The sequence below is a fragment of the Megalobrama amblycephala genome, linkage group LG19, assembly GCF_018812025.1.
Source record: "Megalobrama amblycephala isolate DHTTF-2021 linkage group LG19, ASM1881202v1, whole genome shotgun sequence".
NCBI classification, from domain to species: Eukaryota; Metazoa; Chordata; class Actinopteri; order Cypriniformes; family Xenocyprididae; genus Megalobrama; species Megalobrama amblycephala.
Window position 1 is genome coordinate 6,632,601 of NC_063062.1, and position 26,533 is coordinate 6,659,133.

The 26,533-nt window shown below is 35.5% G+C and overlaps 1 protein-coding gene across 5 annotated transcripts in view; it reads right to left on the reverse strand.

The window, feature by feature from the left end:
- Positions 1-13,638: 13,638 nt before the first annotated feature.
- The window catches only part of tspan9a (tetraspanin 9a), a 264,441-nt gene continuing 251,546 nt past the window's right edge, over positions 13,639-26,533 (reverse strand). For all 5 annotated transcript variants that reach the window (XM_048169302.1, XM_048169301.1, XM_048169304.1 and 2 more), the window contains 4 exons: positions 24,416-24,517; positions 24,185-24,316; positions 22,771-22,854; positions 13,639-15,460 (listed from right to left, as the gene is read on the reverse strand). In XM_048169302.1, the coding sequence (XP_048025259.1) occupies positions 15,389-15,460; positions 22,771-22,854; positions 24,185-24,316; positions 24,416-24,517 (390 nt within the window). In that variant the 3' untranslated portion in view covers positions 13,639-15,388. The remainder of the gene's footprint in view (positions 15,461-22,770; positions 22,855-24,184; positions 24,317-24,415; positions 24,518-26,533) is intronic.

The window sequence follows — 26,533 nt, forward strand, 5'->3', positions numbered from 1 at the left end:
CTCTCCCAAGTGCTTCCATTGTTGTCAGCATTAAGTCTGAGAATGCTTCAGTGGGCTATATAACACTTAATTTTTAAGAAATTACTTCTCTTTAAATGTTTTGGTTTATCATACTTACCTTTTAATAAAAAAATGCCTTAAACTTACTCCATTTTTTTTTTATTTAGCACTATTTAATGAAGTCAAATAATTGTATGTGAGAGAGTCAGCTATAATATCATTGTTTTCCTATTGGTCAGTGTTAGAGGAGCTCAGTTAGCCTGACAGTTAGCCTGCCCCGGACCAGGCTAGTTTCCCAGCATAAGTTGCCAGAGTAACTGACTTTGAACTAATTTAAGTTTGTTTTATGAAACAGAATTCGCTGACAACAAGTCTGACTAAGTAAAATAAGCCTGGCTTGTTTTCTAATCTTGTACTTGTACTTCATGAGATCCAAGACATTGATTTGTTTGTTTCCGCCCTACGTCCACAAAAATCACATCCTTTGTATGCGATATAGTCTGTCATAATACTCGTATTACCACATTCAGATGCTACTCAGTAGCTTTTAAAATATACTGTAGCTATAAGAGTATTGATCCAACCAAGAATAGAGAACAGCATTGATCTATAATGTCTTTTAATGACTTTTTTATAGGACTGATAGAAAACTTTCTGAATTAAAGAAGTGCTTTGCAAAGTCGACTTTAAAAAAGCACTGATTACTTTGACCATATAATTATTTGTATTATGGCTTATAGTTATAACAGAATGATGATGAATTTTTGTTATATTTTTTGATCCATTTATTTGGAAACATTAGGATATTTATTATATAAGTTTATACTATTCATAGACTCTAAAAAATGCTGGGTTAAAACCAACCCAAGTGTCTGGTTTTTAATTTCCAACCTATGTTAGGTTCATTTTAAGCCAGCCATATAGTAATTTTTAAACAATAGTTGGGTTAAATAAAACTGCCCAGCACGTTGGTCAAACATTTCACCCAACCACTGGGTTTATCAATTTTCAACCCAACCTAGGTTGTTTTTGACCCAGCATTTTTTTAAGAGTGTACTTTTAATTCTACACAATCAGTTACAAACTAAACGAAGGCCCTGTCCCAAATGGCACACTCCGGACTTGTGGACTTCCTCAGAGTCCACACTTTGGTGACGTCATGTAGTGCAGACCTATAGGGCCCTTGGCGCGAGTCCATGAGGGCGCATTGAGACAGACTCGATCGTCATGCCGGAAATAACGGTCTGGTCGTTTTTTGACAGATGCTGCAGGTTCGGGGATAATATTTAGCATCGAGAACAGGTTTCTTTTCTTTTGCAAAAAATTATCTCCATATCAACTACACAGCCTGCTTTTGCTTATGCCACCTGGGCATTAGACAATATATACATGCTTATTTAAATAATGTATACAGTTGTAATAATACATAATGTTCCATTGAACTAAGATTACAATTTTAACACATTCGGTTCTATTTATTTAATGAATCATAATGCGATCGTATTATTCAACGCGCTATTATTATGTTTGAGATATCAACCACTGGTCGATGACCATAATGTTTGTATAAACTGTAGGTAACAACTGGTAAAATGTACACCTAGGTCATAAAAACCGTAATGATACCTACACTTAAATATTTTCTTCTCAGCCATGTCATCAATTGTGAAATCTCCTCCCATCCGTTGTCTGATTGGCATTTCGCAAGGATTCCTGGGTAGTTAAAGTGTGCGGAGCCTGCATCTATGCGGGCTTCGCGGAAGACCGCTTCAAGGGTACAAAGGGGGCGCTGCTGAGCACACTTCAGAGCGTTAAAATGCTGAATGGGACGGCCTACGGACTCGTAGACTCGGCGAGCACGCGCAATTTAAGTCCACGAGAGAAAGTCCACATGAAGTGCGCCATTTGGGACAGGGCCATAGAGGCTGTGTCCGGAATCGCATGCTCTCTTGAGTAGATACTTTTTTTTTTTAATAGTCTTGAAGTAGCTTACTTATTCAAAATAAGTATGTTCTATATAGTATGAATGTAATCTGGAAGAACTACATTTGCCATGTTGCCATTATCATTTGACCTACCAGAGTCAGTTTCAGAGTTGCTTCAGTCATTCACAATCTTCTCCCGTGGCCTCATGGGATAGTAAAGTCCATCGTATGCACACTTCAGAATCTCGATGGAAGTAATGTCACTTTTTGCCTACTCTTTTATGAGTACCGTGAATTCGGACATACTTCTTTTGTCAGAAGTATGTCCGAATTCATACCACATACTACTATTTTTAGCCTACTATATATTATAGGGACAACGCTATCTCACGACCAAGTCGTACATATTTTACGAGGTACAAATTCATACAGTTTGTCTAAACCCAGTGACGGGTAGGTTTAGGGGTAGGAATTTGGCAACTCATAAAATATGTATGATTTAGCAAAAAACTTATGTATTCATCAAGGTTATAATCGTTAACGAAGACGAACGAAAAAACGAAAACTAGGGAAAAAACATTGTCGTTAACTGAAATAAAACAAGGCATTACAAAAAAAACGATAACTAACTAAAACTGTAATGTGTGTTTGGCAAAACTAACTAAAATAAAACAAAATTATAGATTAAATGTCCTTAGTTTTCGTCTTTATCAATGTCTTTCATAGAGCAAATAACGTTTAACGTTAGCTGCATTTCCTTTCCCCGCGTCTCTTACATACACGCGCGCGCGCGCGCACACACACAGCCCCTCCCTTCAGTGCACACCGCGTCTCCATGAGAACGAGTGTTCGACTTTGAAAGCAAGTTCGCTAAAGGTTGGTATCTCGTGAACACCTTTACAGAAACACACATTAAAAAGTGGTATAAAAATATTTTTAATTCTGAATATAACTTTGTCAGCGTGTTAATGTCGACGCGAGAAGCGATTGCTACTGCAGCAAGTTAACTAGTCGCAAGCTTGAGGTAAAATGCACTTGGGTTGTCGATGTCAAAACACTATATAAGCTGTGATTCAAATATTAAATAATGTCATTTGTTTACTCTTACACTGAATGTTTGCTGCTTCAATCCAAATGTGTTTGCATAGTTCACCCAAAATGAAAATTACTGTGAGAAAAAAATCAAGTTTACAGAGTTTTAGTGTCACTGAAGGTAAACCTGCGTTGCTCATGGTGGTTAACGTTGCCTCTCTTAATGTGCTCTTGCTGAATGGCAAGGATTGCTATGGAAGTATTTTAATGCCAAATGTTTTTGAAATAAAAAGCTTGTTGAATTGCACTAACTGGAAAAAAAACATGCATCACATTAGCTGTGCTTGCATTTAGATGCATTGTATTTTTAAGGCTTGCATTTTTATGGGCTGAAATTCAACATGGTCGTATATTTAAGCTGTGAATATTTCAATAAAAAATATTTCACACACATTTTCATTATTAAAAATTCAATAATTTATTTTCACCTTTCAGATTTCAATTCCAAAATATTCATTCTGTTTAAAAATACAACCTATAAAATTCGACTAGCAATTTTCAGTCCATTTTATTTCGCTTTACAAATTCGCTTCCACAAATTCAGTGGTTCAAATTCGACAGAAAATTCAACATTTCACATCCGGGGAACTGCAGGAAAAGCAGTAGAGTGCCGATGCATGATCTCCATCTGCTGTTAGTCGACTTCACCAGCAGGCGCCGCTAGCGGCTGTTTACAAAGACGAGCAACGGCTAGTAAGTCATCATTGATTCATAAAAGCGGATTTACAGAAATGGAGCAAGCGGTAAGTGAATGTGTGATGATTACCAGGGCCAGTATAAATGCAGAAAAGCTGATAAAGACACAAAAGCTGCATTTATGTTTAATTCAGTGTCTTTACGGTTACTTTCCCTGTTTAGTCTACATGTAAGCAGCTTTCTCTCCCGTGAACGAGATTATAACGTTATTGTCCGATGCTGGTGTACAGATATACATTAAATCTGAGGTAGACATATATTTCTCTCTGTTGTTTAGTTTCCTTAACTTTATATCGCAGCACTGTGTTGTAATACTATGGTTTCCCTCATCCGTCATAGGATTCCCCTGCCATCAGGACATATAAAACTCTTAACACAGCTTAATGGACTCGTGTACAGTGATATAAAAGAGCAAACTCGCACCTCGTTTGTGATGTAAGTTATACTATATAGGCTCCAAGAAAGCAGATACTGGCATAAAGTTGTTTTGACGCTGAACATTTGATTTTCGCAAATTTAGGGACCGTCTCTAAAGTTACGATATTGGTATTCACGTTTCTACCTTCAGTAGCGTTTAAAGAGAATGATTTACAGTCACAAAACCAACTCTAAAGTGTTCATCTAGGTCTCAGGTAATGCAAACCTTTTAGATTTTTGATGCTTATTAAAATAAAAGGTAACACTTTATATTATAGTTAGTTAATATGAACTAATAAAGAACTGCACTTCTACAGCACTTATTAATCTTTGTTAATTTTAATTCCAGCATTTACTAATGCATTATTAAAATCAAGAGTTGTATTAACATTAGGTAATGCACTGTGAACTAACATGAACAATGAACCGCTGTAATTTTATAACCCTAACAAAGATTAACAAATACAGTAACAAATGTATTGCTCATGGATAGTTCATGTTAGTTAAGATATTATGATCCATCCATATTGTAAAGTGTTTCCAAATAAACTGTCAAGTAATATGTGAATATTGCTATGTATTTCACTACTGTATGGGATCATACAAAAAATGCCATAATTTAAAGCTCAATAGCATTTGACGAGAATGATTTACAGTCACAAAACTACCTGTAAAGTGTTCATATGGTGTCAGGTCGAACAGTGATGCGCCCTTCTCTCTCTCTCTCTCTCTCTCTCTCTCACTCACTCACTCACTCACTCACACACACACACACACACACACACACACACGTTAGGTTTTTGTGAATTGTGGGGACTTTCCATAGGCTGCAATGCATTTTATACTGTACAAACCGTACTTCCTATCTAACCTAACCCCTAACCCTAAACCTAACCATCACAGGAACCTGTGCATACCTTTATTTTCTCACAAAACCACCATTTAGTATTTTTAATAATTAATTTACATTGTGGGGACCGGTGGCCGGTTGTACGCACATGCACATGCATATTCAAACACACCCCACTCAAAGTACATGCATATTATATACTATTTCTATTTTTAACACGTTCATCACACAATTCATTCTACTTCATTTTCATTTTTCCTGCTCATATATTATCCTGCTTATACAAATTTTACATTGTGTTGCCAAAGCATGTATATGAGCAGGAAAAATAAAATTAACTAAGTAGAACGATTGTGTGATGAATGTGTAAAAAGAAAAAAAGAAAAGAAAAAAAGTATGTGCATGTACTTTGAGTTGTGTGTGTTTGAATGTGTGTGTGTGTGTGTGTGAGAGAGAGAGAGAGAGAGTGAGAGAGAGAGAGAGAGAGAGAGAGAGAGAGTAGGGCGCATCACTGTTCGACCTGAGACCTAGATGAACACTTTAGAGTTGGTTTTGTGACTGTAAATCATTCTCTTTAAACGCTACTGAAGGTAGAAACGTGAATACCAATATCGTAACTTTAGAGACGGTCCCTAAATTTGCGAATTGACGTTCAGGGTCAAAACAACTTTATGCCAGTATCTGCTTTCTTGGAGCCTATATAGTATAATCTACATCACAAATGAGGTGCGAGTTTGGTCTTTTATATCACTGTACACGAGTCCATTAAGCTGTGTTAAGAGTTTTATATGTCCTGATGGCAGGGAGCTATGACGGATGAGGGAAACCATAGTATTACAACACCGCGCGGCTGAATTAAACATAAATGCAGCTTTTGTGTCTTTATCAGCTTTTCTGCATTTATACTGGCCCTGATAATCATCACACATTCACTTACCGCTTGCTCCATTTCTGTAAATCCGTTTTTATGATGAATGATGACTTACTAGCCGTTGCTCGTCTTTGTAAACAGCCGCTAGCGGCGCCTGCTGGTGAAGTCGACTAACAGCAGATGGAGATCATGCATCGGCACTCTACTGATTTTCCTGCAGTTCCCCGGATGTGAAATGTTGAATTTTCTGCCGAATTTGAACCACTGAATTTGTGGAAGCGAATTTGTAAAGCGAAATAAAATGGACTGAAAATTGCTAGTTGAATTTTATAGGTTGTATTTTTAAACAGAATGAATATTTTGGAAGTGAAATCTGAAAGGTGAATATAAATTATTGAATTTTTAATAATGAAAATTTGTGTGAAATATTTTTAATTGAAATATTCACAGCTTAAATATACGACCATGTTGAATTTCAGCCCATAAAAATGCAAGCCTTAAAAATACAATGCATCTAAATGCAAGCACAGCTAATGTGATGCATGTTTTTTTTTTTCAATTAGTGCAATTCAACAAGCTTTTTATTTCAAAAACATTTGGCATTAAATTACTTCCATAGATTGCACTATGGACTATTGTACCTTTTGTATGTTTTCATTTTTTTTTAACTGTATTTTATTTTTTATAAGGAACAAGCTGCGATGTCACATTTCCGCTGCTTTGTTGTGTGTGCGTGAGGCGCGGGCGCGATCGAACAGCAGGGGACTTGCCTCATCTTCATGGCAACGGTTCGTAGTCAGGTCAGATTACGTCAGCGTTGGTTGCCGTTTGTTGGATGCTCAGACTACCAAACTAACGCCGATTAAACATGTTCAGTCTGGTGAAAACCGACTCAGACCAACGCCAACAGGGGTATCACACCGATCCGATCAAACTCCAACAGACGAGTTTGTTGGTGCGGTGTGAATTGGCCTTTACACTGAATGTTTGCTGCTTCAATCCAGACGAGTAAATTAGGCTATTGTAAATTTAGTATAGGGTGTGAAAATTGTACAGCTGTGGTATTTGTATAGGGTGTGAATTCTGTATAGAAGATGTGTAGATTTTTGGTAGATTTTTTGGCAATTTTGTGAAGGTGTCACACACACACTAAAAAAATTGAATAGCTGTATTTAAAGTTTTTTTTGTTTTGTTTGTTATTTGTCATGTTCTTTTCTCAGATTGAGCTCCCTGACAATCTGACAGAAATGTCTTGTTGTGGCTCAAAAATGGGTTGAATAGGCTACATGCGGTTCATGTATGTCTTCTTTAGTCTGTTGGCTCTAGGTTTTTTACTGGCACACGTCACGTACACATTTTGCTCTTACTGCGGAGTGTTGAGACTGTTTACATATTTGTGCCCATATGTACATTTTATGTACTGGTTTTATTTTTGAATGAATATTTTCTAAAATTGTATGATGTTTTTGTTGAGTTATTGCACAATACTTTTTCTGACCTTTTTGAATATTGCCCCTGACAAATAACCCAAATTACAAAAAAAAAACTAAAACTAATAAAAACTAAACTAAAACTAAGCATTTTCAAAAAATAAAAACTAAACTAAACTAGCAAACCCACTTTAAAAACTAATTAAAACTAAACTGAATTTGAAAACAAAAAGTCAAAACGAAATAAAAATAAAAACTAATGAAAAATGCAAAACTATAATAACCTTGGTATTCATACGAGTGAGGCCATACATACGAATTAGCCACCTCGTAAAATACGTATGAATTGCTGTGAGATCGGGTTATATAGGGAAGTATTCGATTTTGGATGCAGCCATAGTGTGATCTTGAATTAAAGGGGAAAGAAGATGCAATCTTCTTTGTAAAATGGCCCAAATTCTGTGAAAAAAAAAAAAAGTCAAGCCTCTAGAAGAGTACAAAAGACAATAAACAACATTCTCACAGGGGTTTGGCAACACACTTTCCTTTATTTAAAAATAGTAGAATTTAAAGAATGCAATTTAGTGCACCACCTAATATATTTATAGTGCTTTACATGTAGCAAAATACTCCACAGGACAAATCTGGGTTCACAAGATATCTGATAACTGCCACTCACCAGGACTACATTAAACACGTCACTCAAGAGCATACGTTTCTACAGCTTGTATAATGCAGCTTACTGGTGGTGGTTAGAATGGCAGTACAAAAATACAGATATGACGGTGATTAGAACTGATTTTTTAGATCCCCCACCTTTAAAAAAAAACAAACAAACAAACAAAAAAAAAAACCACACCAGATTATTAGATCATTTTATGGCAGTGTCTGTTAATGGGAGAAAAAAGTTCAATAATTATTTTAGTTGTACTGTGGTCATTTAGATCACCAATAAAAAAACTTCCCTGTCCCTGCAACACTGTTGATTAAAATATCACAATTCAATATACCAACAAATGCGAACATGTAATTCAGATCTACAACTTAGGTTCTTGAATTAATAGGTACAAAAAATAAAGAAAAAAACACATTGAATGGGTACAAAATTAGTTTCAACGACTGTTGAAAAAAATATCCCAAAATATACAATCAGATGGCACGGGTGTGCAAGAATGTTCTTAGATGTTCTGGAGATATGAATTTTGCAATCTTCTTTATATGACATGATAGAGAGAGAGACCATGCCTTGCAGATAATTCCTTAGTATTGGGCAATTAACAGTTAATGAAATTCATTAACAGCAATGAAAGGTTCTGCTTTACAATGGCTAGAAACTATAATGTGAATTTGCATGTGCTGAATGATAGTATCCACATATATCTGTTTTATTATGAAAATCCAACATAAATTAATTCTAATGTGGCAATAGGAGAGGCAAAGAAAAAAAACACATTTAGAAAAACTAAAGGTTTATATATATAATGCCAAAATGTTATCAATTAATGCTTAGCACACCCTTAAACTTGATAAGTGACGAGAATATGATACAAAAACAACATGAAACAAACAATGTACAAAAAAAAAAATAACTAAAATGACATTACAACCCTTGTGTTGGAGTATCAAGCACTGAGATTCTCTTGCACCTTTAGATATGTGACAGACACATTTAGACAGTTAGCAAATAGCAATATTTTCATTGCATATTAAACAGATATGCCCCAGATGTCAAACACATTTGCAACGGTTTATGAGATGATCTGTACTGAAATGTTTACACGCATTAAGCTTGACACAAATGCATTTCAAAACAGACACACACACACACGAAAAAAGTAAAAATGAAAATTGCTAATGCCAAACTGCTGTTGGTTGTCATTCAACACTAATAACTCAACATCTGACAATTTCAGATTTAAATACACAAATGTAGCCTTTAACAGTGGAAAAAATATAAAGGAAAAAATGGGTATTGTATATACGTGGGTATATACTTTTTTTTTGTAAAAGAAGAGAAGGGAGATGGGTTTGAAGACATCTTTCAAAAAACAAAACGCCGACACAAGGACCAAAAAATCTTCCCAAACTCTTAAACAATTCCTAACCTCGGAAAGCTTACATGTGGGATTGGTTCACAGGATGCAATTTTGTGGCCAAAGTTTGTAAATCAGTCAGATAAGAGTGTTGGAGCACATCATGAAGTTTAGCGTGGTGGGGTTAGAGATAGTACACTGAGCAGATGGCGCGCATCAGTGCAGACCTAATCAAAGCTAGTATTGACTAACACCACGGTGTTCTTGAAGCAAAAATGGGGTTGAAGCCAGACCACCAGGCATAACGCAAAAACATTTTCATTTATGATGGTAATAATGTTCGACTGTGGCCCACTGGAGCCAAACTTGCATATTAGATCATTTGCTTGTATTGTTTCTATTTGCTAGTGATGGTGAACATGCGGTACTGATTGGAAAATGCTGTAGATTTCAGTCCTCCAGATATAAATGCCTCATAAATAACACATATCCCTTAAAGCCAACATGAAACACCCTTGATAATCCATTTTACATCTATAATGTGACATGTCTACTAGTAAAGCAATATGTTCTTTGACTAAAATGAATGTACATTGGGACTAATACTTTATCCATATGGAATTGACTGTTTCTTTGCATACCAGGATGGAGCTAAACCTGAATGTTCTGTCTTGACATATCCCAACAATAATACAAAAATCAGTATTTATAACCTTTATTAGTTAAAGCTGCAGCCCTTAAGTTTTGCCTCTTTGTCGCCATCTCTGTTTGAAACCTGCAATTGCAGTTATTTGCGGAATTATCATCTTTACGTGGGATTGTGGCTCCTCAGCACGGATAAAATCTAATGTTTTGAGGAGAATGTGTGGCTGTCAGTCACCGCTCTGAATCACAGGTCGAATCGGAATCACAGATTGTAGTCTTAAGAATTTTCACTGGAAAATGTCACCTGAACAAGTAACAAATCTGCCACTTTTGTTCTGACAGCTTTACAATAAATCGCGCTACCATTGGTGATGAAATCTAATGATCGCTGAGCTCATATCACATCAAACCATGCAAATTATTATTATTGTTATACTTTGTTCTCAAATTGTTAATGTTAACAACATCGGCATTGCGTAACTACATGTTTTTAGCTTGTATTAGTGTTACCTGTAGATTTCAATTTCTGTACAGTCTAATCTCTAATGTTAATTTGTCATACCATACAATCCGCCATCAAAATGATAAGTTTAATTATTCCAGCTGCTGTGAAAAAAAAAAGGCTATAAATGATCCATCACCTGCAGCATCCACACATGCGATATAGCCTACTAGCTGGGACTCATTCTTTATGTAAACAGACGTGACGTAATAACGCAAAGACGAACAGCGGCATGCTCGAATTTCCCGTGGAAACCTACCAGTACCACCTGAATTATAAAACGTTAATTACAAGCTCACCGTTTTGAATCGGGCTATGGTAAGGAGATAGTTTTGAACACTGGCTGGTTATGTACTTGCTAAAAAACTGATTTTGGATCATTTTTAACCAAAAAAAGTTATGGACTGCAGCTTTAACCAGCATTAAATTAATATTTTTACTATTGGTAAGATTTAAGAATGGCTGCATTATAGGGCTGCACGATATATCTCATGCGATTGTCACGCGCATTTCGTCAGTAAAGCCGGTTCCCTGATTACCGCTAAATTGCCATCACCTGCTTTCAAATAGAGCGGCATTTAATAGACAGAGCCGTAGTTCACTGAAAAGCCACGCAATATCGCTTTAACGCAGATGAATCGCCTTCGATAATGAACGCGATATTGCGTGGCTTTTCAGTGAACTACGGCTCTGTCTATTAAATGCCGCTCCATTTGAAAGCAGGTGATGGCAATTTAGCGGTAATCAGGGAACCGGCTTTACTGACGAAATGCGTGTGACAATCGCATGAGAAATATCGTGCAGCCCTACTGCATTACCAACCACAGTAACCTGAAAAGTTTGGATGTATATATAATTATAATATCCCCTTGCCTAAAAGATAATATATAACAATAGATAATAATATATGGATAACATAGCCATAAAAAAAGAAGAAGAAAAAAAAAGGAAATGGGGTCAATTTTAGTTTCATGTTGACTTTAAATGCTTCCAGGCAGAGAAGCGAGTGAGGTTCAGTCTGCAGTTTCTCAGTCTTTCACCTTCTCCATTATCGTAATAAGCACAGATGGCTCTTATAGCAGCAGTGTGTACAGTGACAGAGTTTCTACACTCATCCTGAGCAGAAGCACTCTTTCCCCTCCATTTCAACAGAGGATGAACGTTAGAAGTAGCTGTCGCTTCTGGTCCCAACTGTTTTACGGAAAGCAATCTTTCTAAAATACAGTAAACATAGATTGTGGATCAGTGAGTGTTTGATGGGATGAGAGGTGTTATTATTTTTCTCTCCATCTTGAGTGCTCTATTACGTCCCTCTCGCTCACACAAACGATGCGCACATGGCCAAGCTCTTAAGGGAGGTCATGTAGTCTCATGTAGTCTCAGTGATAGCCAGTGACAGTGACCCCACTCTGGTTGTCTCGCAGCCATCATCACGCCCGATCTACTGCTTAGTGATTTTTAAACCCTAAAAACGGTCTGCTGGTAAACACACTTTCACTTCAAAACTTCATTGTCAAGATGCATTTCCTTTGAACCAAGTCCCTTTAGGCAATGTGATACAGAAGCATTATCACTTCATTTAGCAGGAATGTAACCATTCCAGCCTGATTCTCGAAACTAAAAGACAGATGGAGACAGAAAAGAGCCGAGAGAGACAGAAAAATAGCACAGGCCATAAAGCTGAGGTGTGCGGAAACAGGAACACTGCAGACGCTCTTTCTCAAGATGAATTACAGTTTGGAGGATTACAGTCTAACTAACACTACAACTGTGTTTGTATATGGTTCGGCTCCATACAGTATGTTATTTAACTTTAATACTTGACTTATATCTTGTAAGGAAGCAGTACTGACAATATGTTCTGTTGGGTTAGCCTTATAGTAGTAGACTTGAAGCTTCCAACTTGAAAGAAATAGTTCATTCAAAAAGGAAATTTCTGTCAGCTCATGTCATTCTGTACCCTGTGATTTTCTTCCGTGGGACACAAAAGGAGAACAGACCACCAATTTAAGTAATTATCTGGCTCACATGTAATATGTGCCTACAGAACTCGTCAGAAAGGTCAGAAGATTTCTGCAGAATTAGAACGCCCATCAATCGTAAAGTTCTATAAATGACCACATTTAAATCCATCTTACCCTCCGTAGCATCGCATTAGCATCTTAAAAGTTTTTGTGTTGCAATTCAGTTGCATTTCTTGAGACACTCAAGGTTTACATCAAACCTGATGAAATGCATCTTTATGCACCATATTTGGATATGCATATGCACGAATGAGATCTGGTGGAGGGCTTTCTGGATACAGAAAGCCTGGAATATCGTTAGCCTCATAGCATAATTGCCTAAGTATCATTTGAAAATGAATGACTTAGGCAATTATGCTATGAGGCTAACGATATACAGTATATTCAGTTACACTTTATTTTAAGGTGTCATTGTTACACTGTAATTATACATTTAAGTACTGAGTAATATTGAGTAACTACTCAACTGTACTTACTATAGGTTTAAGGATTAGGGTTTGGTTTGGTTTAGGGTTAATTGCATGTAATTATGCATAATTTATAGATATTACAATAGTAACTACATGTAATTAATTCCTTACATTTATATAGCGCTTTTCTGGACACTCAAAGCGCTTTACATATTAAAGGGGGAATCTCCTCAACCACCACAAATGTGCAGCATCCACCTGGATGATGCGACGGCAGCCATATTGCGCCAGAACGCCCACCATACACCAGCTTATTAGTGGAGAGGAGACAGAGTGATGAAGCCAATCAGTGTATGGGGATGATTAGAAGGCCATGATGGTCAGAGGCCAATGGGCAAATTTGGCCAGGATGTCGGGGTTACACCCCTACTCTTTTCGAAGGACATCCTGGGATTTTTAACGACCACAGAGAGTCAGGACCTCAGTTTAACGTCTCATCTGAAGGACGGTGCTTTTTGTATAGTGTCCCCATCACTATACTGGGATGTTAGGACCCACACAGACCACAGGGTGAGCACCCCCTGTTGGCCTCACTAACACCTCTTCCAGCAGCAACCTAGTTTTCCCAGGAGATCTCCTAACCAGGCTCAGCCCTGCTTAGCTTCAGTGGGCAACCAGTCTTGGGCTACAGGGTGATATGGCTGCTGGCCGTATGTAACATATGTAACAATGACACTGTAAAATAAAGTGTTACCTGTATATTCCAAATTTTTTGAATCCAACTGTTGAGGAAAAGAGCACTAGCACTTAGTCATATGCACTACTTTTATCATATTTCCCCCTCATTTTTAGAGTTCAAAAGTGAGTTGTCAAAAGTACCGACTTCGGTACCAAGTGAAATTTTAAAAATGTGACGCTTTGAGCGCTGTTGAGCAGATTCATAAACGCCTCTGACTGGCAATTGTGTTCATGCGCTCGTCAGATATGTCTGTGATTGGCTTCAATGATCGACGCTTCAAAAACGTTGTAAATAGTCATCAATGACGCTCTTCACCAAGAGCTTACACAGATACACAACGGGAGTGTTTGAAAGCAGGCGTCTATCACGGACCAGTTCGCAGAGGTACCGATTGGTACCGAAATCAGTCCTTTTGACAACTCTATTCGAAAGCATCAGGTCTGCTCTCGTTGTATAGAAAAGAGCAGCAAAACATTCTTCAAACTGTTTCCTTTTGTGTTCCATGCAAAAACTAAAAGTCCTGCAGGCTTGGAAAACATGAGGGTGAGTAAATGATGACAGATTTTCATTTTTGGTTGAACTAACTCTTAACGTCTGCCAAAAATGTAAATGCTACCGTCCTAGAGAAATGTGCAAACATAAACAAGGTGGAATCTGCGCTATTAGGCTCTGTCTCAACATTCTTTGGAGTACAGAATTGGATTCATTGAGCAAAAAAATGGTCAAACTCACAAAGCTCTGCCTTTTACTAATGCTTGGTCTACTTACTTGTAACCTTCCATCTTTATTCTATAATAACTGCACTTCATTGTCAATGCTACAGAGTTTTAGTAGCAGTTCAGTTAAAATGACCTTTTAGTGGTTAACAAACAGGATGTTTTTGCTTGTATGTGGGCAGCTGGGTAATCAGACAGTCTGTATATAGTAAAACAGTCCCTATTTGATGTATTATACTGACATTAGGTTGTAATGGTTCTCATCAGGGTGAAACTTTCGACACGTTTCGATGCATCCTCAAATCACAAACCTTTAAACACAAGAACAAGCTTGTGTAGCAACACACACAGACAAACTCAGATTCCTGGTCATACCTCGCTGAAGTCAGAATACTTGTACCGCCTCTTTCCAATCATTAGGTGCAAAAACAATGACATTTATGGGGTTGGGGCAAAGTCACTTATAAAAAAACGAACAAAAAAGTCTTGAGCCGAAATGACAAAGATTTCTGTCTCGTACAAAACTGCATCATGCTAAAATGGAGCTGTTTGTCATTTACATTGTAGATGGAGGTGATAATGAGCGATGCTTTTCAAATTCATCCCACCCCAAAGGTTTCCAGTCTGATGTCTTCTCATCGCTCTGTATGTTGGGCTTAAGAATTTACGGATTAGTGAAGCCACGCAGTTTGTCATCATTATTCTCCTTCTTGCAAACGTTAGTTAGTTCAAGCGTAAAATAAAGGTTCTAGAGGAGATGGAGAAAGTCAGAGGCCTCATGGGGAGGATGCTGGCCAAGAGTTGGTCCTCTCTGGTTCCTCTCTGTCCCCAGGTCTCTTTGGCAGATGAGCAGATGGGGGAGAAAGAGTGGAAAAGAGGCAGACCATGACTGAAGTCTATACAGGATGGTAAGGTGTAAGGTGGGGAATAATGGGAAGAAGGGCTGGCCAGTGGTGGAAGTTAGATACAAGAGGAGGAGCTCTCCTCCAGAGTCTGTCCCATAAAGCACCAGGTCTCCTCCCTTGATAAACGGCCTCGTTAGGCATCATACTTCTTCCCGCTTCTGTGGATCTGATGGAACAGTGTCATGGAAAAGGCCATTCCCAAGAGCTGAAATAACAAAAATCCAAACGTAAAGGTTAATGACACACATGAGCTATATGTCAGCAAACACAGATGGCTTGGCTGAATGGAGACAAAAAGTGCATGTGCGCCTAATCAAACACTAGAAAAACCAAGGAGTCAATATCCTATATACGAAATAAAGCGTTTATAAAATATAGTTAAAGGGTTAGTTCAGCCAAAAATGAAATTTCTGTCATTTATTACTCACCCTCATGCCGTTCCACACCCGTAAGACCTTTGTTAATCTTCGCAACACAAATTAAGATATTTTTGTTGAAATCCGATGGCTCAGTGAGGCCTCCATAGGGAGCAATGACATTTCCTCTCTCAAGATCCATAAGGGTACTAAAAACATGCTCCGAAGCTTCCTGAAGCAGTGTTTTGAAATCAGCCATCACTAAATAAGTCGTTATTTTGTTTTTTTTTGGCACTCCAAAAATATTCTTGTTGCTTTATAATATTAATATTGAACCACTGTACTCACATGAACTGATTTAAATATGTGTTTAGTACCTTTATGGATCTTGAGAGAGGAAAGTGTCCATTGCTCCCTATGGAGGCCTCACTGGAGCCATCGGATTTCAACAAAAATATCTTAATTTGTGTTCTGAAGATGAAAGAAGGTCTTACGGGTGTGGAACGGCATGAGGGTGAGTAATAAATGACAGAAATTTCATTTTTGGGTGAACTAACCCTTTAATTTCAAATTTTTTAGAAATATGAAATGTTCAGAGTTAATTTATGTTTGTTCATAATACATACATACGGAAGAGGATTAGGGCCAAGCAATAATAAAAAAATGAAACCATCTTGAGATTAAAGTTGTTAAATTTTCGAGAAAAAAGTCGAAATAAAATGTTGAGAATAAACTCATTAAATTACGAGAAAAAAATCGTTAAATTTTGAGAAAAAAGTCGAAGATAAAATGTTGAGAATAAAGTCATTAAATTATGAGAATAAAGTCATTAAATTACGAGAAAAAAGTCGTTAAATTACGAGAACAAATTCGTTAAATTATGAGAAAAATGTTGTTAAATTTCGAGAAAAATGTCGAGATAAAATGTTGAGAATAAAGTCATTAAATTATGAGAATAAAGTCATTAAATTACGAGAAAAAACTCGTTAAATTTCGAGAAAAATTTTGAGATAAAATGTTGAGAATAAACTCATTAAATTATGAGAAAAAACTCGTTAAATTTCGAGAAAAATGTCGAGATAAAATGTTGAGAATAAAGTCATTAAATTACGAGAAAAAGTTGTTAAATTACGAAAACAAATTCGTTAAATTATGAGAAAAATGTTGTTAAATTTCGAGAAAAAAGTCGAGATAAAATGTTGAGAATAAACTCATTAAATTATGAGAACAAATTCGTAATTTAACGAATTTGTTCTCGTAATTTAACGAGTTTTTTCTCGTAATTTAATGACTTTATTCTCAACATTTTATCTCGACTTTTTTCTCGAAATTTAACAACATTTTTCTCATAATTTAACGAATTTGTTCTCGTAATTTAACGAGTTTTTTCTCGTAATTTAATGACTTTATTCTCAACATTTTATCTCGACCTTTTTTTCGAAATTTAACGAGTTTTTTCTCATAATTTAATGAGTTTATTCTCAACATTTTATCTCAACATTTTTCTCGAAATTTAACGAGTTTTTTCTCGAAATTTAACAACTTTAATCTCGAGATGGTTTTATTTTTTTTTATTATTGCTTGGCCCTAATCCTCTTCCGTACATACATTATGTTAATTCATAAATTAATTTATACGCTTTGTTAAAAATTAGTAACAACCAATATTGATAAATGCTGTACAAATATCGGTCATTATGATACCTAATGCATTAAAGGGTTAGTTCACAAAAAAATAAAAATTCTGTCATTAATTACTCACCCTCATGTCGTTCTAAATCTGCAAATCTTTCGTTCATCTTCGGAACACAAATGAAGATCTTTTTGATGAAATCCTGAGCGATCTGTCCCTCCATAGACCAGCTATAGGACTACTAGACAATGCTTCAAAAAGTTCAGAAAGAAAACGTAAAACTAATCAACATTAATCGAGCAGTTTAGTCCAAATTTTCTGAAGAGACACAATCGGTTTATATGATGAACAGATTGAATTTAGGCTTTTATTCACATATAAACATTCTTCAACTCGGAAGCTCAATCATGTTTGCTTGACGCGTGCTAGAACCAATGAGGTTCATTCTCGTGTGTTACGCAGCACGTTTGAGCTTCCGCAAGACGTTTGTTCTCACATGTCTAGTTTCTGTTGAGCTTCTAAATTCAATCTGTTCATCATATAAAGTGATCGTGTCTCTTCAGAAAATTTGGACTAAGCCGCTCAATTCATATGGATTAGTTCTATGATCTTTTAATGAACTTTTTTAATCTTCAAAGTTTCAATTGCGTAGCTGTCTATGCAAGCTCTCAGATTTCATCAGAAAGATCTTTATTTAAGTTCTGAAGATTAACGAAAGTCTCACGGGTTTGGAACGACATGAGGGTGAGTAATTAAATGACAAAATATTCATTTTTGGGTGAGTTGACCCTTTAACTAATGATAACAAATGTAACCTTATTGTAAACTGATATTTTTGCCAGCACACACATAAAGTAATTTCTTGTTTTACTTTTTTATTTCATTATAGTTTTGTCACTGGTCAGTTGTTTATTTTTAATTTCATCATTACAGTAGATGATTAGCCATTGATTGATGAATTTTTAAATTTTATTTATTGTTCATTTCTTTATATTATAATTGATTTTTTAGCAAGTTTGGTGAAGACGCATACTGTCATGTAGGTAAACGGAAACGTGTTGCAAATATACTGACTCTTTGAAGTTCATTTTTAGATCTATCCTGATACATAAAATGCACAGCGGTGGTCGACATTCCACAATCATTATCTTAAAGCTGCAGAACAGCACAGTTTTTATCAGAAGCAGGAAGCGCCAACAGACTCGGAGTGTGGATTAAATCTGATTCTCTCACGTCTTTGAACTTTAAAGGTATCGCATCGCTTCTTTACACCACGAATTCCCACAGACACTGAACAGTAAATCTTGGCAGAATCTCACGCAGACTTCAGTGTGAGACTGGTGGAGAAGTCTAGGCCTCAGCAGTGTCTGACAACCAGAGATGCACTGTGTTCGAAACCCGTAGGGAAATGATTCCTTTCAGAATCCATGTGTTTTTATGAGAAGGAATTACAGTACACTAATGGAGTACCATGGTATTATAAAGCTTTTTGGACAGTGTAACATGGTACTACCATGGTAGTCTAACTTGCTTTGGGGTTTGTACTGCATCCATGTGATCAAAAATTACAGTAAAGACCTTTTTAAGACCAAGTAAAGTAAATTTAAGGAATAAATTGAAGGGAACACAATTTGTCAATATGTTCTCTAAATGTAAATGTCTAGGGAGAAACACAATAAGCTGTATTAACAACACTTCAGAGTTTGAAAATACAACTTCCAACAGATATCCATTAATTCATTTTACAGAGAAGTAGCTTGAATACCTCTGCTCCCAACCATTAGAATATGGAAATAACTTTTACTGTGTATCTTCTGATCACATGGTGAAAATTAAAGTGATTTTTTTTTTTTTGTCTTCCAGTTTGTTTTCCAGTGCAAATGTCTAAAGATTCTTAAATCAAGATGCATTTACTGGAGATACAAAATGACATAAAATATCTTGTTTTCTGTTAAATTGATCAAAATTGAGTTTATGATTAAAACAAGAACAAATATCTGCTAATGGGCTCAGAAAAATCAACTTAATTCAAAGGGATGTTTTCATAACTCATTGACAGATATTTGTTCTTGTTCAATTTTTCGAAACCTGCAATTGCAGTTATATGCGGAATTATTATCTTTATGTGCATTGTGCATCGGTACAACTCCTGTTTGCTGTCAGTCACGATCCGCTACCAGCAGCATCCTGCGATCTTGCTATATTAAATTGTGACGAGATTTCTCGTCGAGGCCAAAAGCAGTCTCGTGATAGTGTGAGGGTGAAATTAGGAAAGAATATCCCACCGCTACATTTACATTACGCCTCCACATGTCGTTTTGCTCTTTATAGAAATAAAAAAAACATTTAATTCAGTTGGATAACGGTCGCTGCCGCTCCATATTCACAGAGTACGCGTGATCGCGAAAGTGAAAGTAAACGCGAGCGCGTATTCAAACGCGATGTCAATACCCCGCATTTGAAAGCGGCTCCCTGATGCATGCAAATATCTTCCAATATGAAAGCTATCTTAGGCTGGGCTGTGTAGTTGTAAGCATCTATCAGCTCTGTATCATGCTTAAAGAAAAATTTGGTCCCCATTTTGCATTTTGAATATTGAATTTGAGAGAGTGCTTTGATTATGGTTGCACTTATTGATTGCACTTAAGACCAAAAGAAAACTGTTATTTATTTGTATGGTAACACTTTACAATAAGGATTCCTTAGTTAACTTTACATGAACTAAGGAAGAACAATACTTCTACACCATTTTAGTTAATGTTAATTTCAACATTTACTAATACATTGTTAAAATCAAAAGTTGTATTTGTTAACATTACTTAATGCACTATCATGAACTAACCATGAATGACTATTTTTATGTTTAACTAAGATTAATAAATACTGTAGCAAAGATATTGTTCATGTTGGTTAATATATTAATGTTATTAAATGAGACCTTATTGTAAAGTTTTACCATTTTTATTTATACTCTTTATTTCTATGATCAATTTGTGAAAAGGAGTTCAGTTAGGAGGTAGAAGCTCATAATTCATGTACAGTAAGGTCTGAAATCATACAGGAGAGAAGCCAGTTTGCGGCAAAATGTTTTACAGTGCTTGAGTATTGTTGTCTTTTACTGCATATGATAATTCATACTCAGAAAGTAGAACTGAAATGACATTAATTACAAGATGATTAGTTAAAACATTTCAAATACACCTGCAGATTACTTTTCTAATCATGTATTTCATATTTGAGGATTTCTTAAAAATAGTGTGTAAAAATCTCGTCTCGTTCTCGTGAACTCAATCTCGTGTCTCGTCACACCCCTATAGGGCTAAGCTAAGGAGATAGTTTTGAACACTGGCTGGTTATGTACTTGCTCAAAATTGATTTTGGATAATTTTTAACCAAAAAAAGTTACAGACTGCAGCTTTAAATTTGCATCAAGTAATTGTATCTTGATTTAAAAGTTGTTTAGACAAAAATCACTGAGGAAGATATAGACTTTTTATTTTTTTTGGCAATGTATGCAACTTTTAATGTAATGACTTTATGAATTTAAGACGTTCTGCTTTGATTTAAGACATTTTTAATGCCTTGATTTGTGTAAGAGTGAATTAAAACTTTTTAAGAACTTTTTCAGACCCGCAGAAACCCTGTTTATATTAAAGGTCCCGTTTTTCGTGGTTTTTTGAAGCTTTGATTGTGTTTATAGTGTGCAATATAACATGTGTTCATGTTTCGCGTGTAAAAAAAACACAGTATTTTTCACATAATTTACTTATCTGTATACCGCTGTTTCCACTGTCATAAAAACGGGCCGATGACTTCCTTGTTCTATGAAGTCCCTCCTTCAGAAATACGTAACGAGTTCTGATTGTGCCAGCGGTTCCTGTGTTGTGATTCGACAGCAGCTTAGCGCACCGTGCCCGGAAAAGTCACGCCTCTTACCATAACGTGGAGATGCACGCGCTCAGTGTTATTGTAAACATGTCTTTAATTTTACCCTATCAATTTGAGCCGGAATCAGACCCGGTGATTGGACTGCGGGATGAAAATAACAGCGTTTCGACGACATGGCGACAAACACACTCTACAAACGCAACTCTTGTGTATTCCTGTGGGCGGAGGTTAGTCAAAAAACTGTTTTAGTGACGTCATTAAAGAAGGAAGTAGAGGGATGTAGTCCAAACTGGCCGTTCGATGTAGGCGACTTCTGTTAAATAAAATATCTCACTTGGCATTGAACTTTGTGCTTTAAAATGTTACAGATTTTATTTATACTCTAACAACAACATTACACACTAACTAAAGTTTGAAACATGGGATCACGAAGAACGGGACCTTTAATATAAAATGTGGTAAAGAAACATTTCTTTTTATTATCAATGCTGAAACATGTTGAAATATCAATGTGATAAATTTTTCCACAGGATTCTTTGATGAATAGAAAGGAATAGAAAGGAATAGAAAGAAAAAAAAACAGTATTTTGAAACATAAATCTTTTGCAACACTATATGTCTTTACTGTCTTTTTTATCAATTTAATGCATCCTTGCTAAATAAAAGTTTTAATTTCCATAAAAAAAAAAAAAATACAAAAAATACAAAAATTTTGAATGGTATTTCATTGGACATGAATAGTAATCTAACAGCGCAATGGAATATATGAAAGTACCATGGTTCTTTGAGGTTTGTTCAAATCCCTCCCTAAGTATTACATAAGAAGGCCCACTAATAATTTAAAACAACAAAGCACTTACAGAGCACACAGTTTAGCGACTAAAAACCAGATTTGGCTGGCTTTTGCTGGATGAGATCTAAGTAAATCACTTGTGACTTTCGCCCCAGCTCAGCCCGTGAGGAGGATTAGGTGGCAAGTGTTTGCTTACAAGCTTGAGGTCACCTCTTAGTACATACTGAGAAAAGTACATAGTAAAGACCCCTGTGTGCCATTATCCTCAATAAACCGCAGCTAATTACAGACCATGGGTTTACGAGAACTCGTGGATTAACCCAGAGACCATCTTGACTAATCCAACATTTTGTATTCTGCCTTGCATTAAATGACAGTAAACCAAACTTTTGACGATCATGTAAAATGATGAAGAGATGCACTCAAATTCAGTTTGTTAACTTTAAAAGTGGCAAAGATGCCAAAGTATGAAGTCAAGCAAGCTGTTGAATCAGGACTATACTTAATATGTCTCGGCCTAGTTCCAAGAAAAATCTTCAGTTTGACATTAATGCAAAGCACCTCTGCAGAATGTACACATTAGAGCATTGAATTCATGCTCTTTCTAGGGCTATAATGAACCAAGGCAAGACATCATCTGGGACCGTTCGGACTTTCACTTTCTATATATTCGCCTATCAGCAAGCCCTAATGATCGGTTCACCTATTCTCTCCTGCACTGACTGTGGTGCTCCATACATGTGCTTCACCGTTTCAGCAGACCCAGACAAGACAGGCACGCTCATTATAACCATCGCATTTGACACACTGAGTGATGGCAAAACACACCAGCACACATAATCTTACCTGAACTACCAAGATACACATGCCGATGGTTCCGAGTAGGTGCTTATTATCTTCAAGCCACTCTTCAACTTTCTCGTAGCAGCCCTGGAAGACAGGAAAAGTCATGAGATGTGATTTACCTTCTGGGCGAATGCACTAATACAAACAGATTGTGTATGTTTCACTTTGTAATTTGCTAGATGTTAATTCTGATCTAGAGAAAATGAGCTGAACTCCAGCAGCAGTGGAATTCATTTGAGTGCATGCATGAGCGAGCGAGCGACTGCTGCGGCTGCATTTTCAACGCGCAGTGACTAAAAAAAAAAAAAGAAAAGAAAAAGCATATTCAGCGATATACTGTATGGTGGCTGTGCGAAAAAAAGACAAAACAGCTTTGAGTTGGCGGTGTTGTGGGCTGCTTGTCATACTAAGGTACTGAAAAGGAAATCCATTTCCAGCAAAACCGAAAACTGTGGTGGTAATACAATATAATACCTTCAGATATGGCAGAACTCTTGGATTCCTGTGCAAACAGCCTCATGTCACAATTCTTGTGTCTAATTCCTCTTGTTCTATGAATTTAAAACAATTTATGTTGGCTAGCTGTTTAACTTCTGCGGATGAAGATAAATTTAACAATTAAATGGCTTGTGGTTTCAGGCTAACAAATGTGTCTTTGTGCGTAATTCGCTCCCTACAAGGCAACGGACTGGAAATCGTGACATTCAAAATTTTCTTTTGTGGCAGTTTCACAAATGTGCTCATTCTATTTTAATGAAAACAATGCATTTGAAAAGAACATTAAAAAAATTCACTAAATGGAATTGTCTCGTCTCAAGCACACACACTCCGTTAGTACCTCTGAGGTAACTAAAAGCTGCAGATAAGACAGTGTGACATGTAACATCAGCTACTGATGTACACAACAACTCTGTCAAAGGCACAAAAATATTCCCTCAAGAAACCACTGCCCTCCCTACAATCCGATTTAAACATTAAAATCAGTTTTTGTGAGTTAAATCAACTCGCATAGGGGGAGACAAACGCATCTAGAGTCCAAAAGTGAGAAGAAATACATAAAGATACATGACTCTTGTACTTTACAGACGCACTTAGAGCTCCTACCAACAGAGATGTCTATGGCTTTTATCGCCTTTCATTTATTAATAATAACTCTTTTCAAGGACAGAAAAAAAGAAATCCTTTTTTTATTATTACCTCCAGTCTTTTCTTTTATCCTGTCTTGATTCAGAAATGTTCTTTAATGAATATAAGATTAACAGTCCAAATGTATTCAAAATGAGGATGGTTAAAATTGAAAGTCGTACATTTGAAATGCAGTACAAGTATAGTTCACTTCCCATGTCAAGGCAATTAAAGATCTGAGGAATTATGGCAACATTCATCATTGGTTTAAGTGCAGGTGTCCACTCACCCGTGTCCAGAACATGTTGGTGGAGTTGCGGCCACACTCCTGATAATGCTCTTGACAGCAGCGGTCGGGCACCACCTTTTCTTTCAGAGCCTCGTGCCAATCTGTGTACCCGGTTACTCCACAACACTTCCACTGTCGGGGGACAGCAGTACATTAAGTTCCAGATATTGCTGTGTACATTAGAGAATATTTTCAAGATACTCAACATGATCATAACTTCATAAAGAGTACCTCAGCTTGGATGATATTCCAGGCGTTTCTCAGTCCAATGTTGTTGTCTGTGTTGTAGAGCGCAAGACCATCTTTCAGGTCCTGCTTTGCGTTCTCACTGACCTGTGAACAGCAGAAGGAAAAGTTCAGTTATAGTCAATTACAAATCTCATTTTGATTGTACCAATATTTCACACTCACACACACACACACACACATATATATATATATATATATATATATATATATATATATATATATATATATATTACACACACACACACTTATATTATATATATAATATATATTATATTATATAATATATACACAGACACTTATATATATATATATATATATATATATATATATATATATATATATATATATATATATATATATATAGTCCAAAAGTTTGGAACCACTAAGATTTTTAATGTTTTGTAAAAGAAGTTTCGTCTGCTCACCAAGGCTACATTTATTTAATTAAAAAATACAGTAAAAAACAGTAATATTGTGAAATATTATTACAATTTAAAATAACTGTGTACTATTTAAATATATTTGACAAAGTAATTTATTCCTGTGATGCAAAGCTGAATTTTCAGCATCGTTACTCCAGTCTTCAGTGTCACATGATCCTTCAGAAATCATTCTAATATGCTGATTTGCTGCTCAATAAACATTTATGATTATTTTCAATGTTGAAAACAGTTGTGTACTTTTTTTTTCAGGATTCCTTGATGAATAGAAAGTTCAAAAGAACAGCATTTATCTGAAATACAAAGCTTCTGTATCATTATACACTACCGTTCAAAAGTTTGGGGTCAGTAAGAATTTTTATTTTTATTTTTTTGAAAAGAAATGAAAGAAATGAATACTTTTATTCAGCAAGGATGCATTAAATCAATCAAAAGTGGCAGTAAAGACATTTATAATGTTACAAAAGATTAGATTTCAGATAAACACTGTTCTTTTGAACTTTCTATTCATCAAATAATCCTGAAAAAAAATATTGTACACAAATATTTTGTATCATCACAGGAATAAATTACTTTGTGAAATATATTCAAATAGAAAACAGTTATTTTAAATTGTAATAATATTTCACAATATTACTGTTTTTACTGTATTTTTAATTAAATAAGTGTAGCCTTGGTGAGCAGACGAAACTTCTTTTAAAAACATTAAAAATCTTAGTGGTTCCAAACTTTTGGACTGTACTATACAGTACTATATATATATATATATAAATAAAAATTTGTATTACCCATAATTATTGTATGAAGTCATTCATATTTAATTATTAGTAATGATAATAATAGTTTCTAATAGATGATAATAATTATTTTTTATGAATAATTATATGATGAATAATTATATTTAATTATGTGTATTATTATTGTATTATATCATTCATATTTATACACGATTTGTATTAATCATAATGTATTGTATCTTTCATGCCTAATTATTCCTAATAAATTCAATACATTTTATAGCTTGAAAGTTTGAATATATATTCATTCAAGCGATTTGGATGAATAATGTAAATATGTATAAATATCAGCAATGGGAGGAACAGATTGCAAATAATGAAGCTATAATATATATATATATATATATATATATATATATATATATATATATATATATATATATATATATATATATATATATATATATATATATTTTGTATTAATCATAATTATTGTATGAATTCATATCTAATTATTCATAACTTTTGAACTGAATAATTATTTATAAATTAATAAAATTAATCACACAGAAACACACGCGCACACACACACACACGTGCGCGCGCTATCATTAAATTGTATTATGTCATTCATATTTCTACATAATTTGTATTAATCATAATGCATTGCATCTTTCATGCCTAATTATTCCTATTTTTTTTTTACTGAATACATGATTATAAATTCAAGTAATTGCATAGCTTGAAAGCTTGAATATATATTCAGTCAAGTGGTTTGGATGGATAAATGTAAATACGCATAAATATCAGCAGTGTGAGGCAAACAGATTGCAAAAAATGAAAAACAATATTCAAGTCCTGAGTGAAATATTATCTGCTTGTCTACCCTAATAAGGAGCATCTATTTAGTCAAGATCTTCCAT